This window comes from Rhamphochromis sp. 'chilingali' (assembly GCF_963969265.1).
Source record: "Rhamphochromis sp. 'chilingali' genome assembly, chromosome: 3".
Lineage (NCBI taxonomy): Eukaryota > Metazoa > Chordata > Actinopteri > Cichliformes > Cichlidae > Rhamphochromis > Rhamphochromis sp. 'chilingali'.
The window spans coordinates 29,232,556-29,246,451 of record NC_137931.1 but is presented as its reverse complement, the minus strand read 5'-3'; the positions used below and the strand labels follow the sequence as shown (position 1 = coordinate 29,246,451).

Sequence of the window (13,896 nt, the reverse complement as noted above, 5' to 3'; positions counted from 1 at the left end):
CGCGCTCAGTCCTGCATTACCCATGTGATCTTGTGTGAATACCAGCTGGACTGGTCGGGTGCAACAATAGCTGCAGTCATTTAAATAATCTCTGACAGTGGAAAATATTGTATCTTTTGCTTGCTGCGGGCGTGATAGTTGCTACTAGGAGAGATTTTTTTCAGGAGCAGAGATGTTACCAAAACAAGTTTAAAAAATTAAAGTGTTACTGTTTTACATTGTCTGAATGTGCTATTAAAATGTACAAATGGATCTGAGAAGATTGCATTTCCAGTCACAAGTCAGAGATTATGTCTTTAGTAGTTTTACAGGATTTTTACGTATTTTCAAATTTTTGTTTTATTTGACTGATTTCATTTGTTTGTGTGTTTCTTTCAGACTGACTCACTGTAACCTCTCAGAGAGAAGCTGCGGTGCCCTGTCTTCAGTTCTCAACTCCCAGTCCTGTAGTCTGAGAGAGCTGGACCTGAGTAACAATGATCTACAGGATTTAGGAGTCAAGCTTCTGTCTGCTGCACTACAGAGTCCACATTGTACACTGGAAACTCTCAGGTCAGGAGTGAAATATTTCACCGCTGATCATTTCAGTTCTGAATGGTATTATTTGATAAACAACTAAGCGTTTTAAAATTGTCAAGTGACCTTTAATTTAACTTTGGATAGATTATTAAATAAATTAAATAAATACAATTTTATTTATATAGCACCTTTCTAGGCAGAATCACAAAGTAATTGTTTTTAAAAATAACTGCTAAGCCCACAGTTCTTAAGGTTTGGGGGAGAGAGTTCCACAGTCTAGGGGCCACAGTGGCAAAAACTCTGTCCCCCTTAGTTCTCATCTTAGTATGTTTTAAAGCAAGTAAGCCCTGATCAGACGACCTCAGGGATCTCCTAGGGCAGTGGTTCCCAAACTTTTTTTGCTGGGCCCCCCTTTGTTCTACAAAAAAATAGTTTGCGTGCCCCCCCCCACACACACACACATCCTCCAACCACACACACCCATATTTTGCTCCATTGCGGTTTATTTGACACCTCAAACATTTTGTAAACAATTAATCAAATACAAGTAATCTGCAATAAATTACAGGTAGTAATAAAATAAACTCTTTTACACACCTACACAGGTATTTTTGAAAACGCAGCTGTTTCGTCCACACGTAAACGGCATTTCAAATCACTGAAAACTGAGACTTTTAAAACTCCTTTTTTGCGTTTACGTGTGGACAAGGAATACAGAGTTTGTCACGCAGCATCAAAGGTATGTGCGTTTTTCACGTCACGCTGTGCGCACGTTATTGTTTACATGAGATGAATTGCAGAATGGCAGATAGAGACAAAATACTGTTAATCTGACTATCTGCAGGTTTTACACGCTTACTTATACACACGCAGTTACTGTCCCTCCATTTACAAAGGCAGAGGTGTCACGGTGTAATTGTTTTACATGTATTTGTTTTTTTTTCCTGTGTAATAATATTCAACATTGCTATCAATACATTTTTCAAAAAATGTCTCTCTGTGCAAAATGGGTTTAAAAACATAAACAGCTGTGGGATTTGAACCGAGGGAACAAATCGTGGCAGGATCAGCCTGATGTTATTTGTATCCCGCTGTAACTTTACTGTATAAAGTATAGTATAGTATGTATATCTCCAAAATGTCAGGAGTAGTTAGTCATTACAAGAAGTGTTTGTGAACTAAAAATCACAAATGTGGGGTACTGTTTGTCCGTGATTTAAACAGCCCAGCGCTGCTCCCAATGAAGAGAAAACCAATTCTGCAGGGGAGACCTACCTTGGCACTTGTGCAGGTGAAGCCAAAGGGAAGATATGCTTCACCATATTTTCTAGTGTTTGGCTTAGAATGAAGTTGGTTTGGAAACATATTCAGCGATGCTTCATCTCCTGCTTTGCGTTTCTGTAGGCGCCCGTGCTAGCAGTGTCCAAGCGTCTTGTTTTTTTCCCCCCCTTTTCAACCCACGCCCCCCTGCCATGGCTCTGCGCCCCCCCCCCCCCCCCCCCCCCCCCAGGGGGGGGGCCCCACACTTTGGGAAGGTCTGTCCTAGGGAGATAGAACTGTAGCAGATCAGAGATGTAGGATGGTGCCAGTCAATGCGAAGCTATAAAAGTCAAGATCAGGATCTTAAAATGGACTCTAAATTCCACAGGAAGCCAGTGCAGCTGAGATAGCAACGGTGTCACATGTGAATACTTAAAAGATTTTGTCAGAAGCCTAGCTGCAGTGTTTTGCACAACCCGCCAACAATCCACAGAACCTTTGCTTAGATACATAAACATAACAGTGAGTTACAATAGTCCAAGCGTGAGGAAATAAATACATGTATAACATCTCCAAGTCAGAGCGATATAAAATAGGGCTTAACTTAGCCACATCTCATAAATGACAAAAACACAAGACCGAACCAGAGACTTCACACGACCATCCAGTGTAAGAGTCGAGTCCAAAGTGACACATAAATTCCTGATATAGGATTTAACCTAAAGTAGGAGAGAGGACCAAGGGCTTTCACTATCTGGGATAAAATTCTGTCATGAGCGCATACAAGGGCTGTGTCCCAAATCAGGGTCTGCATGCTTGAAGTACGCATTTTAAGCGCGATTACGTCACCGCCACGCGACGACGGCTGTCCCAATTCAAAGTGTACTTCAAATGCGTACTCCAAATGCGCCGTCGATTTCCCCAAATATCAAGCGTGGTCCGGTGCACGCTTCGTGGTCCCATATATCCCACAATTCATAGCGCGGCGGTGGGTGTGGATAATTTTGCCGCAAAATACGGCAGAAGGGAGCGGCCAAAGAGTGAACTGTCAAAAGTAAGTACTGACTATGACGTCACTTATTTATGCGCGAATGTTTAATAAGGAAGAACATTAAAACATTGCTGTTGGCCACATGTCGGCACAGTTGTGTGACATTAGTGATGTTTGTTGTTTCAGAGCCTCTAGATATATATATATATATATATGTATATATATATATATATATATATATATATATATATATATATATATATATATATATATATATATATATATTAGGGGTGCAACGATACACAAAATTCACGGTTTGGTTCGATACTCTGGTGTCACGGTTTGATATTTTTTCGATACAAAATAAAATGTTCATGCCTTTTTAATTTGTCATTTATTAAAATTATAAATATATATTTTAACTCAAAAGTACAGTTTTTAAATTTAACCCTAACCCTTGTGCGTGTTTTTTACTTTGACAGCGAATGCGCACCTGCGGACCACTTATGTGCACCCCTGGTTATTTAGCTCATCATATCGCAGCCACAGAAATTCTTTTGTCCATGAAACCATAAAGCTGCACTTTCTTTTTGCCTTATAGTCTGATTTGTCATAACTTTTCTGTTTTGCGGTAAGCTTTTCTTTGGCTGTCACTTCTTCACCCTGACCTGTCTTATTTGGCTCAGCAGAACTGAAATATATATCCTGCTGCTTTTACACACGCACTCACATAAGCTCAGCGATTCTCTGCGCGATCAACCTCTCACATGTTTAAGCTTGCTGCGGGAGATTTCACTTGTCATGTGTTGGGTCTGTGTTTCCACAAACCCCGCTAATTCTAGAGACTTATTCATCATGAAGAAAACAAGACAGTCGATCGATCCATTACTTGCACAAGGGAGGCCTCGTCTGTGTCCAGCACGACAAAGAACCCCAAAATGGTGGCCTCCTCTCGCTGCCTTTTATTGACAAACTTCAAACAATAGTTTACAAAGCACCTCCCCTTGCAACCCCCCTTTGGTTACAAAGACAAGGCACTGTATGTAAATGTATACACTGAGAGTGTGTGTGTGTGTGTGTGTGTGTGTGTGTGTGTGTGTGTGTGTGTGTGTGTGTGTGTGTGTGTGTGTGTGTGTGTGTGAGACCTCCTGCTGACCAAAGGGTCATAAACCCAGGAAGCTTACATCAAAAGAAACAGATCTTTCAGATAGGATGTATCTACAATAAAACCTCCCCCAGCACAGAGTGGCTGGAGAGGTGGTCAGAATCAAAGGAATGGCTTTGATCCTACTGCTTAAACTAAGACTGTACAAATTTAAGAAACACAATGGCAACATTCAACAATTAGACTTAACATCATGTTTGCGTAGTAAGCTAAAGATTAATAAGACAATGTCAGAGGAATTGGTGCACAAATTATCATCACTCACCAAACAGTACTGTCGCTCTCTATACACAGTTCACGCGATTGCAAAGTGAAAGCAAAAAAACAAGCGCAAATTCAAACGCGATTTCAATATGTCACATATTGACAGTGGCTCACCGATGCCAATGACATAATTACCCAGCTACATTTCTGAAAGAATGCAAAAGCATTGACATATATTTTTCCTTCCTACAATAGCCGGACGGGCAGGGCAGAGATAGATTTTGGTAGCCCGACTGGAAAAATCGCTAGCCCCAGGACGTCGGGCTAGCGATTTTGCAAGCCCTGTATCTGATTGAGGAATCACTCATCTTTGGAAAAGAGAGTTTATTACAGAGAAATGGCTCTTTCCAAAATAAAAGCTATACTATCCGCTTCTTCTGGGCTATATTCTCAGCAGCACATTAAACATATCAGGTCCACATAAGGAGAATCATGTGCTAACGGCTGTCTAAATGACTCGGGTAAAGTTTGTAGCATGCATGCTTGTTGGTTTTGTCTTTGCACTAGGATGATGTCGGCGTAAATGTGCAGTCATATTTGTTGTGTTCCCACTAGTGCTTTCAGGTTAACCTCGTTAAAATGACCTTAACGCCATTACACGGCAAATCTCCGTTAACGAGCTACCGCCGATCGCTCCGTGCATGGGGCTAGACGGCCAACACGTTAACGAGCTAACTGCGCTAACACACTAGTTCCCACCCATGTAATTGAGCATTGCATGGCACATCCAACATACTGTTTTACTTTAGTCCATGACTCGCTTACCTTCAGGGTCATACGTCACATGAAAACCAAAATAATTCCAAACACCAGATCTGAATGAGGGTGGGGGAGGTCCATGTTGCAAGGAGAGCTTAACTTCTGTCTCGCTAGCTTGCTCTTCCTTCTGACGATGCTGTCTGTGTTGAGCGCTCAGTGGATCTGCGCTCGACAGTGCAGCCTAGGCGGAGTAGTCGAACGCAGATTCACTGAGCGCTCAACACAGACAGCATCGTCAGAAGGAAAGTTGATAAAATAAATTACAAATTTTGTTTTGTTCGATACATATGCGTACCGAACCGAAAGCACTGTATCGAACGGTTCAATATCGATACGAATATTGTTGCACCCCTAATATATATATATATATATATATATATATATATATATATATATATATATATGTATATATATATATGTATATATAATATTCTGACAATACTATAATATTGGCCATATTATATTTACATTACCACAGTGAGAGGATTTTAGTCTCATGAACAACATTAGCTAATTGTTATTTACTAACTAATCTTAAATGACTGTTCAGTACAGAAGTGAAGCCCAACAATCATGTTTTACAGTCCCGTGGTCTCAGCCTCAGATACTCAACTAATCAAAGTGATGTCATGACAAAAATGAATGACCAACAAAACTTTTTTTCTTCCTTCATTTATGTCAAACAATGCTGTATGTAACGTTTCTCGCGGTTAGTATCATGGTTGCTAGGCAACCTGAACAGCGCGACGAAGGCTAGACCGTCCCATTTCACAAGCCTCTCACTTCCGCACTTCTCGTACTTATAGTACGCACCGTACGTAGTGCGCGTAGTACGCATAGTGCGCATAGTGCGCGTACTTCAAGCGTGCAGACCCTGAATTGGGACACAGCCAAGGACTTCAGTTTTCCCCTCATTAAGCTGGTGTAAATTTGCAGCCATCCATCTATTAGGTTCTAAGTACTGTGAGAAGAATTTTTACAGTCAATTTTTTGTTTAATTAGTAACAGAAAAGTACGGTACGGGTTATGTTTCTTGTGGCATGTTTTGTTTAATCAGGCCATTTGTTCTACAGCAATCAATGTGGTAGTTGAGTTTGTGCTGATGTACCTGAATTAATTTAGCCAACAAAAGGCCTGTTCCTCTCAGTTGTTCTGCTCACGCGTCACTGATTCAAAACAGATTCAGACAACAGCGATGTGGATTCTGATGGTGCTGTTGAGAGTGAGGACAGCCAGGCAATTAGAGATGGGCGACCGTGGCTCAGGGGGTTGGGAATCACATCTGTAACCGGAAGGTCGCCGGTTCGATCCCCGGGCTCTCTGTCCTGGTCGTTGTGTCCTTGGGCAAGACACTTTACCCTACTTGCCTACTGGTGTTGGCCAGAGGGGCCGATGGCGCGATATGGCAGCCTCGCTTCTGTCAGTCTGCCCCAGGGCAGCTGTGGCTACAACTGTAGCTGCCTCCACCAGTGTGTGAATGTGAGAGTGACTGAATAGTGGCATTGTAAAGCGCTTTGGGTGCCTTGAAAAGCGCTATATAAATCCAATCCATTATTATTATTATTATGGGTTGGAAGGCCAGAACTATATTCAATTTCCGAGTATCCACCGAAAAAAACAACTTCTCATTTCTCACGCACAGAGTAAAAAAAAAGACAGTGTTTCATAAATGGCAGGTTTTAGTTTAGAGTTTTAATATCAGTTCCACAAATTCGTAATTCAGCTTTTGCTACAATCCAAATATTGAATTTGAGGAGTTTGTTGCTCAAGAAAAATAAACAGTTTTGCTCATGAACAAGTTTGTTCATGAAGGTAAAAAATATATAAATTAAAATACACAAGATACAATAACAACAATGCCAAGTTATAGTATTTCTAAAACTTATTTAACTTTAATATTTAAACTTTGAAGTTTAAAGTTCAATTAATATTTAACTTGTGTCCCCTCTCTCCTTCATTTGTGTTTTGTTCTTGTCTCTCTGCTTATTTCTTCTATTTACCATAATCCCTTAAACCTCTTCCTGAAGCCTGTTGTTATTGGAAGGATCTTTATTTATAAGGGAGTTCTTCCTTTCCACAGTTACCAAGTGCTGCTCAAAGCAGATTGTCTGAGAGTTTGGGCTTTCTCTCTAATAATTTAGCGGGTTGGCTCATAGTGTAAAAAAGCTTGACATGACAATGACTGTCTGTTTAAAATTGTCCTTTTTAAATAAAATAAAATAAAATAGAATGGATAGAATTGGATAGACATTATTGTATGACAAACACAAAATCATTGTTCAGAGGTGGATTGTTGTTTTGTGTGTCTGCAGTCTGTCAGGCTGTCTGATCACAGAGGAAGGCTGTACGTCACTGGCCTCAGCTCTGAGCTCCAACCCCTTCCAAATTAGAAAACTGGACCTGGGCTACAATCATTCAGGTGACTCAGGAATGAAGCTGCTTTTGGCTGGACTGAAGGATCCATGCTGGAGACTGGACACTCTTAGGTATGGAGAGAATATCTGATAGAGGAGGAAGACTTAGAAACATTCCCTGTCTCTTTCACACACTTCCTCTTTGTTTCATGCAGATGTTTTAAATTTAATTTATATTAAACATATTTTAAAAGAGAGAGAAAGAAAGAAATGAATTCAAAAATCCAGGATTTCTTTCTGGTATTTGAAAAGGCAATTCCACTCCTCATTTGAAAATCCATTTCCCTTTCCTGTCAGCTCACAGATTAGCTAATATATTAGTATATTATATTAGGTATCGGATTAGCTCTGGAATTAACTATTGGATCAGCTATCAGATTGGTTATTGGATTATCTCATTTCCAAAACCCTGAAGCAATGCAAACTAGCCACGCAGTGTGATTTAAGGTACTCACAGGCACAGGCTGGTTGCCTGGATTTTTATACACTGCTATTTGTACTCATAGCTTTGCAATGCTAGAAAGTGTGTGTGCTTGCAAAAAGGCCATTCAGCCTTCAGATGTACTCTCTGCCCGACATGGATATGTGAAGAATGAAGGGACTCTACAGTAAAATGGAGAGCTGAACCTCCTAATGTACGCCTTTAGACTCAGCCTGACCAGGTGTTAAAGGTAACGTGCTAACATGGCTAATGCTAGTGTCACAGCACATAGACCCACTCTTTTAAGATCATGCTGCTGTGCTCTTCACAAACAAAGCTTAAAGCAGCTCAGACTATTAGAACCAGCACTGAGCCCTGTTACATTTATACAGTGTTAGATCGAAGGGTGCAACCTACCGCCTTTAAACTAGTGGTTAAAATGCTGTCTGTAAACACATCAGTCCACATGTTACCACATTACTTTATGATACTTAGAATTAAAAGAACTGAGACAGGCTGATATAAATAATAGCTGTCAGTTCTCTCCCTCCTTATATTATCTCCAGTCTTAGCAGATATTATTGACTTTATTTATTTTAATATGTGAGTGCACACATTTATTCTGAACTGGACATAAATGATGATCACAGAGTGTGTAATATTAATTTTTATATAATATTACATACATATTTATTAATGTAATTTAATCAAAATCCAAACACAGTGTGCTGAATCTTAACATTGAATGTCTAGTATATTCCAAAGAGCATAATTTAAGCATTCACTGCACCTACAGTACCTACACCTAGTCAAGTGTGGTAAAGATACAGATAATGAAATTTAATTATTAATGAAATATGCATAATGAAAAACAAAACTGGGCAGCACAGTGGTTAGCACTGTTAACTCACCGTGACAAGGTCCTGAGTTCAATTCCACCATCAGGCTGAGGTCTTTCGATGTGGAATGATTCTATGTGTGTCTGTGTCTATGTGTTTGGCCTGCAAAAGACTGGCGACCTGTCCAGGGTGTACCCTGCCTCTCGCCCTAAGACAGCTTGGATAGGCTCCTGCGACCCTGAAAAGGATAAGCGGAAGAAAATTGATTTATGGATGGAAAAACAAAAGCTGAAACTGATTCACTTTAGTACTATGCTCCGTGCTTATACAGACCCTTGATGCTGTGATATATACTGTAAATCATATGGAAATAATTTTCACAGACCTCATAAAGTAAGTAAGTTACTGCTGATTTTTGGTTGATGTTTATATTTTCAGGTGTTTTTGTGTGTGCATGGTTTTTTTTTTTTATGACAACAATTGGAATTCCTCTGGGAGATGAGGACACACCCACATCTGTTCCATATCATAGTCATTTAGGATGTTATAGCTCTGAGTCTGTTTTGTGGCATCAGACACCCACACAGGAAAACGAGCACCTGAACTTTATGCAGGAGAGACTGCATCAGTGATGGTTGACTCTGCATCTTCTGCATCCTCTTCTGCATGTCCTTTAACTCACAGTTCAAATCACTTCAAAAGAGTTGTGTATATTTACCTAGAAGGACATCTGTAACTTGTACAGATTAGTAGTTTTGCTTGTTTTATGAGTTACATTTAAAAAGAGAGAGGGAGGATATGAAACTTATCATTCCCCTGCAGAACACAATCTTAAGTGCTTATTCTTTTGATCTTATGAATTCCACTCTGATGTGAATTCACTTTTTGTCTGATGATTGGCACAAAGTTTAAACTGGTTTTCTTCTGAGAGATGCTGCTGAGGCTGAAAATGAGCCAATTGAAACAATAACTGAAAAAAAAATCTATACATAAAAAAATCTCTTAATTCCTGAATTACAGGCAAAGACATGCCCAAAAGTTTAGTTTCTCCGGATGTTTTATCACTCATCTAAGTGACTTCTTCTGTTATACAGATAAGTAATGGAATGTTTCTTGGAAGGAAAACTGATGTGTACAGTTGAATTCAATCTACTTTTTTAAGGTTTTTAAAGTTAAGCGAGTAGTTAACGCTCCATCACCTACATCGTAGTTCTTTGGGCTGGGGTTAGGCGACGAGAAAAAAAAGCCACATGGCTGAAGCTTTGCTTGGCGACCTGAACGCTGGGAAAGTCATACAATCTTGTGGGTTGGTAGCGAGACAGCCTTTTGTTTGCTGAACACCTCCTGTAGGTCACGGTCCTCTAATGGGATGGAGGTAAGAGCTAGAGCCATTCTATATGAGAGTTAACCAGTGGAAACCGAGAATAAGTTGGGAAAATTGAATGGGGAAAAAGGTAAGTGACTCTCCTGGCTGTTCATTATTATTATTATTATTATTATTATTACAGGATCTAACTAGCATGACAGTTTCAGTTTGATGAGTGATGTGGGCAAACACTTGATTATTTATTTTGATTGTGATTAATAGCTTTGGGTAGTATGGGAAGTTCGAGTGCTAGGAGAGGAGTGTGCAACTGTTTAGCTAACTCTCAATCAACAAGTCTCTGCCCGACACCGAAATCAGCGAGAGCCTGAAGGGGTTGGAGTAGCCTGGTAAGCCTGCAAAAACACAGGGAGCAGTAGCCAGGGTTTAATATTAGTAACTGATCTGCCCACCTGTATCCCAGAACATACCTGCAGGTGGAGCTTTTTAACCATTTGGGGCAGGATACTAGAAAGTGATCAGGCAAACCACCTTACGGGGTGGCTGTAGCTCAGGTGGCAGAGCAGGTCAGCCACTAATCAGAAGGTCGGTGGTTCGATCCCAGTGATGGTTCACTCTGCATCCTCTTGCATGCAGGCAGGCTGCCTCCTGGCTGGTTTCCAAATATCCTTGGGCAAGATAGTAACCCCATGTTTGCCCACTGGTGGTGGTCAGAGGGCCCGGTGGCGCCAGTGTCCGGCAGCCTCGCCTCTGTCAGTGCGCCCCAGGGCAGCTGTGGCTACAATGTACAATGTAGCTTGCCATTGCCAGTGTGTGAATGACTGAATGTAGTGTAAAGCACTTTGGGGTCCTTAGGGACTGAGTAAAGCACTATACAAATGCAGGCCATTTTTTTTACCATTAAAAATAGTTGAGAGCTGGAAATGCACAATTTGCATCGGTTCCAGCACAGAATCTGTGACAGAAGAGGCAATAACTGGGGTGGATGTTTGTACTGGTAGTGCAGCGGAAGTCAACCCGAAGACAGCGAGGAAATGACCTGCGGAGTCTGTTTTTCTCTCAGCTTCCCTCTTCCTCAGGCGTTGTCTATCTGGAGGGAAAGGGAAACTAAATCCTTGAAAGAGGCGGGTTCATCGCGAGAAGCGAGCTGATCTTTTATGCACTTTTAGTGCTTGCAAATAAATGTAGTGCCTGACCTGGCCAGCCTACCTCTTCCAATACCAGCCACCTCAGTGGACTGGCCAGTGGGGCTGTGGGAGGAATCCAGAGTAAACCTGTGCAACCTCCAAATAGAAAGGACCTGGCCAGGTGATGGAATGGATCTCAGCACCTTCTTGCTGTTAGGCAACAGTGCTAATCACCACACCAAGTGCTGCCATAACTGGAATGTATAATTTCAAAGATGTACTGTATAAAATAGAAACAATATATACCAGATTTGGTGTGATGCTTGACCCTACAAAACTCCATGGTACTTTATCAACTTTGAATGCCTAGATTTGTGGTTCCTGGTTTAAATGCATTCACTCTTTAGATTCAGAAATCAAAGCAATAAGAAGCCAGATCATCAACAGTTTGATCCACGTATGGATTGATGTGTAGTTGTGAAAATGTTGGACTGTTCCTTTATTAGTGTCTAACAGTATGTGTATGAGAGTGATGTAATGTCCATATGTGCATGCTGACAGTGTTGGGGAGTAACGGAATACATGTACCGCCGTTACGTATTTAAAATACAAAATATGAGTAACTGTATTCCGTTACAGTTACCGTTTAAAAAGGTGGTATTCAGAATACAGTTACTTTGTTGAAATAAATGGATTACACTGCGGTACTTTCCTGTTTCATTTTGTCGCGGGTCAGGACTGTTTGGGTTTTGTTTGACAGCTACGTTCTGTTGTTCCAGGCGGCAGCGTTACGGTTGCCATGGTTACAGGGCGACGCTCTCTCTCTCTCTGCGACTGTGTGTTTCCTGGGTGAGAGAGCACCTTTTCGTTGTTGTTGTTGTTGTGCTAAGCTAACAGGCAGAATGCTACAAGCATAGCTCTAAAGAATGTAGCATCATGGGCAGTGTAGTCCGTGTTGCAGGGAGAATGGACTGCCATACACGTTATGGGTCTGTGAGCGCGAGGAGGGAGAAAAAGGGGAGTGGAAAGGTACGAGTTGTCATCGAGGAAAAACGGGAGCTGGAAGCATGTAAATATAATAATAACCACTTCAGCCAAGAAGAGTGCCTGACGAGCCCAGTTGTAAGTAAGCTATTAAGACTCGACTGTACACCGTGTTCGTGTTTTCCTCCAAAAACAATAAGTTCCGTTGGAGCAGTCTTTCAACGCCTCTCTCTGTCTCTCGCAAGAAAAGTTGACCCACACAACAGAGTGAAGCTATTTTTCGGCTACGAGCCGACAGGGACCCCGCCGTATTAGTCAGAGGTCCCTTTACTACAGTTCGGAGTCGCGGACCTTCAGTAATAGTAATAAATCACACAGCAATAGTACATTCACGTTGTTGTAAAAAGCATGATAATATATTAAGTAATCCAAAGTATTCAGAATACGTTACTGTCATTGAGTAACGTAACGGAATACGTTACAGAATACATTTTGGGGCATGTATTCTGTATTCTGTAATGGAATACATTTTAAAAGTAACCTTCCCAACACTGCATGCTGAAAGAGACTGTGCTGGTCTGACCCCCCTCCTCCTTTCAGGGTGGAGCCTGCTGGAGTCCGATGGTTGAGACCAGGTCTGAGGAAGTGTAAGTGTGCTTTTAATGTGATTCATGAAAACAAAGCATCACTCATTCACATCTCTGATGTCAGGACTCATGATCAAAGTGTCAATCAATGAACAGATGATGGATCAATAACTGCAGCTGGATTGTGTTTGTTCTCTCCATCAGATTCCTGTCAACTCACAATCGACACAAACACAGTACACACAAACCTCAAAATGTCTGACAACAACAGGAAGGTGACACGTGTGGAGGAGGTTCAATCATATCCTGATCATCCAGACAGATTTGATGTTTATGAGCAGTTGCTGTGTAGAAATGGTCTGACTGGTCGCTGTTACTGGGAGGTCGAGTGGAGAATAACAGTTATTATATCAGTGAGTTACAGCAAAATCAGAAGGAAAGGACTCAGTTATGACTGTTTGTTTGGAAACAATGATCAGTCCTGGAGTCTGTACTGCACTGATGATGGTCCTCATTATGTCTGTCACAATAAGAAAGAGACATCCATCTCCTCCTCATCCTCCTCTGTCTCTAACAGAGTAGCAGTGTATCTGGACTGTCCTGCTGGCACTCTGTCCTTCTACAGAGTCTCCTCTGACACTCTGATCCACCTCCACACCTTCAACACCACATTCACTGAAACCCTTTATCCTGGGTTTATGCTCATGTCTCCTGGTTCCTCAGTAACTCTGTGCCGAGTTGAGTGTAAAGAGTGTCCTCCTGTTAGAGAAACACTCTGACTGTTGAACAGATAGTTCAGTCTGTACATGTTTGTCTCTTTCACTCAGAAACACATTTTCAGATTCATGGATTCAATCAGTTGACGTATAAAACTGTTCTAAATGATTCCTTGTAAACATTGTTAAGGTTCAAAATTGAGGAGGGAGAGTACAAACCACCCTTGGTCCAGAAGTTCTTGGTCAAACAATGATTTTAATGAATACACGCGTGGGAAGACAACTCTGTACGCAGACAGCCAGTAGTCCTCGACTTAATCAAAGCATGAACAAATATTTTATAGCATCAGGGTTTGATTTACTGACGCCCCTTCATGCGTCACAGATACATTTTATACATAGATCAGATCAACACCAAAATGACTTTTCACCCAGAAAATCATCTTCTATTTTCATGGCTGGTACTTTCCGTTCTTGTCTTAAAGTGAATTGTTCCTCTTTCTTGCCGAGACAACAAGGACGGTTC

General features: G+C 41.1%; 1 protein-coding gene across 1 annotated transcript in view; it reads left to right on the top strand.

The window, feature by feature from the left end:
* LOC308394519 (uncharacterized protein) overlaps positions 1 to 13,543 on the top strand; it is a 42,698-nt gene extending 29,155 nt beyond the window's left edge. Inside the window, exons 9-12 of the mRNA XM_080878875.1 lie at positions 379 to 552; positions 7,271 to 7,444; positions 12,668 to 12,714; positions 12,859 to 13,543. Coding sequence (XP_080735001.1) covers positions 379 to 552; positions 7,271 to 7,444; positions 12,668 to 12,714; positions 12,859 to 13,433 — 970 coding nt within the window. The 3' untranslated portion in view covers positions 13,434 to 13,543. The remainder of the gene's footprint in view (positions 1 to 378; positions 553 to 7,270; positions 7,445 to 12,667; positions 12,715 to 12,858) is intronic.
* The last annotated feature ends 353 nt before the right edge of the window (positions 13,544 to 13,896 follow it).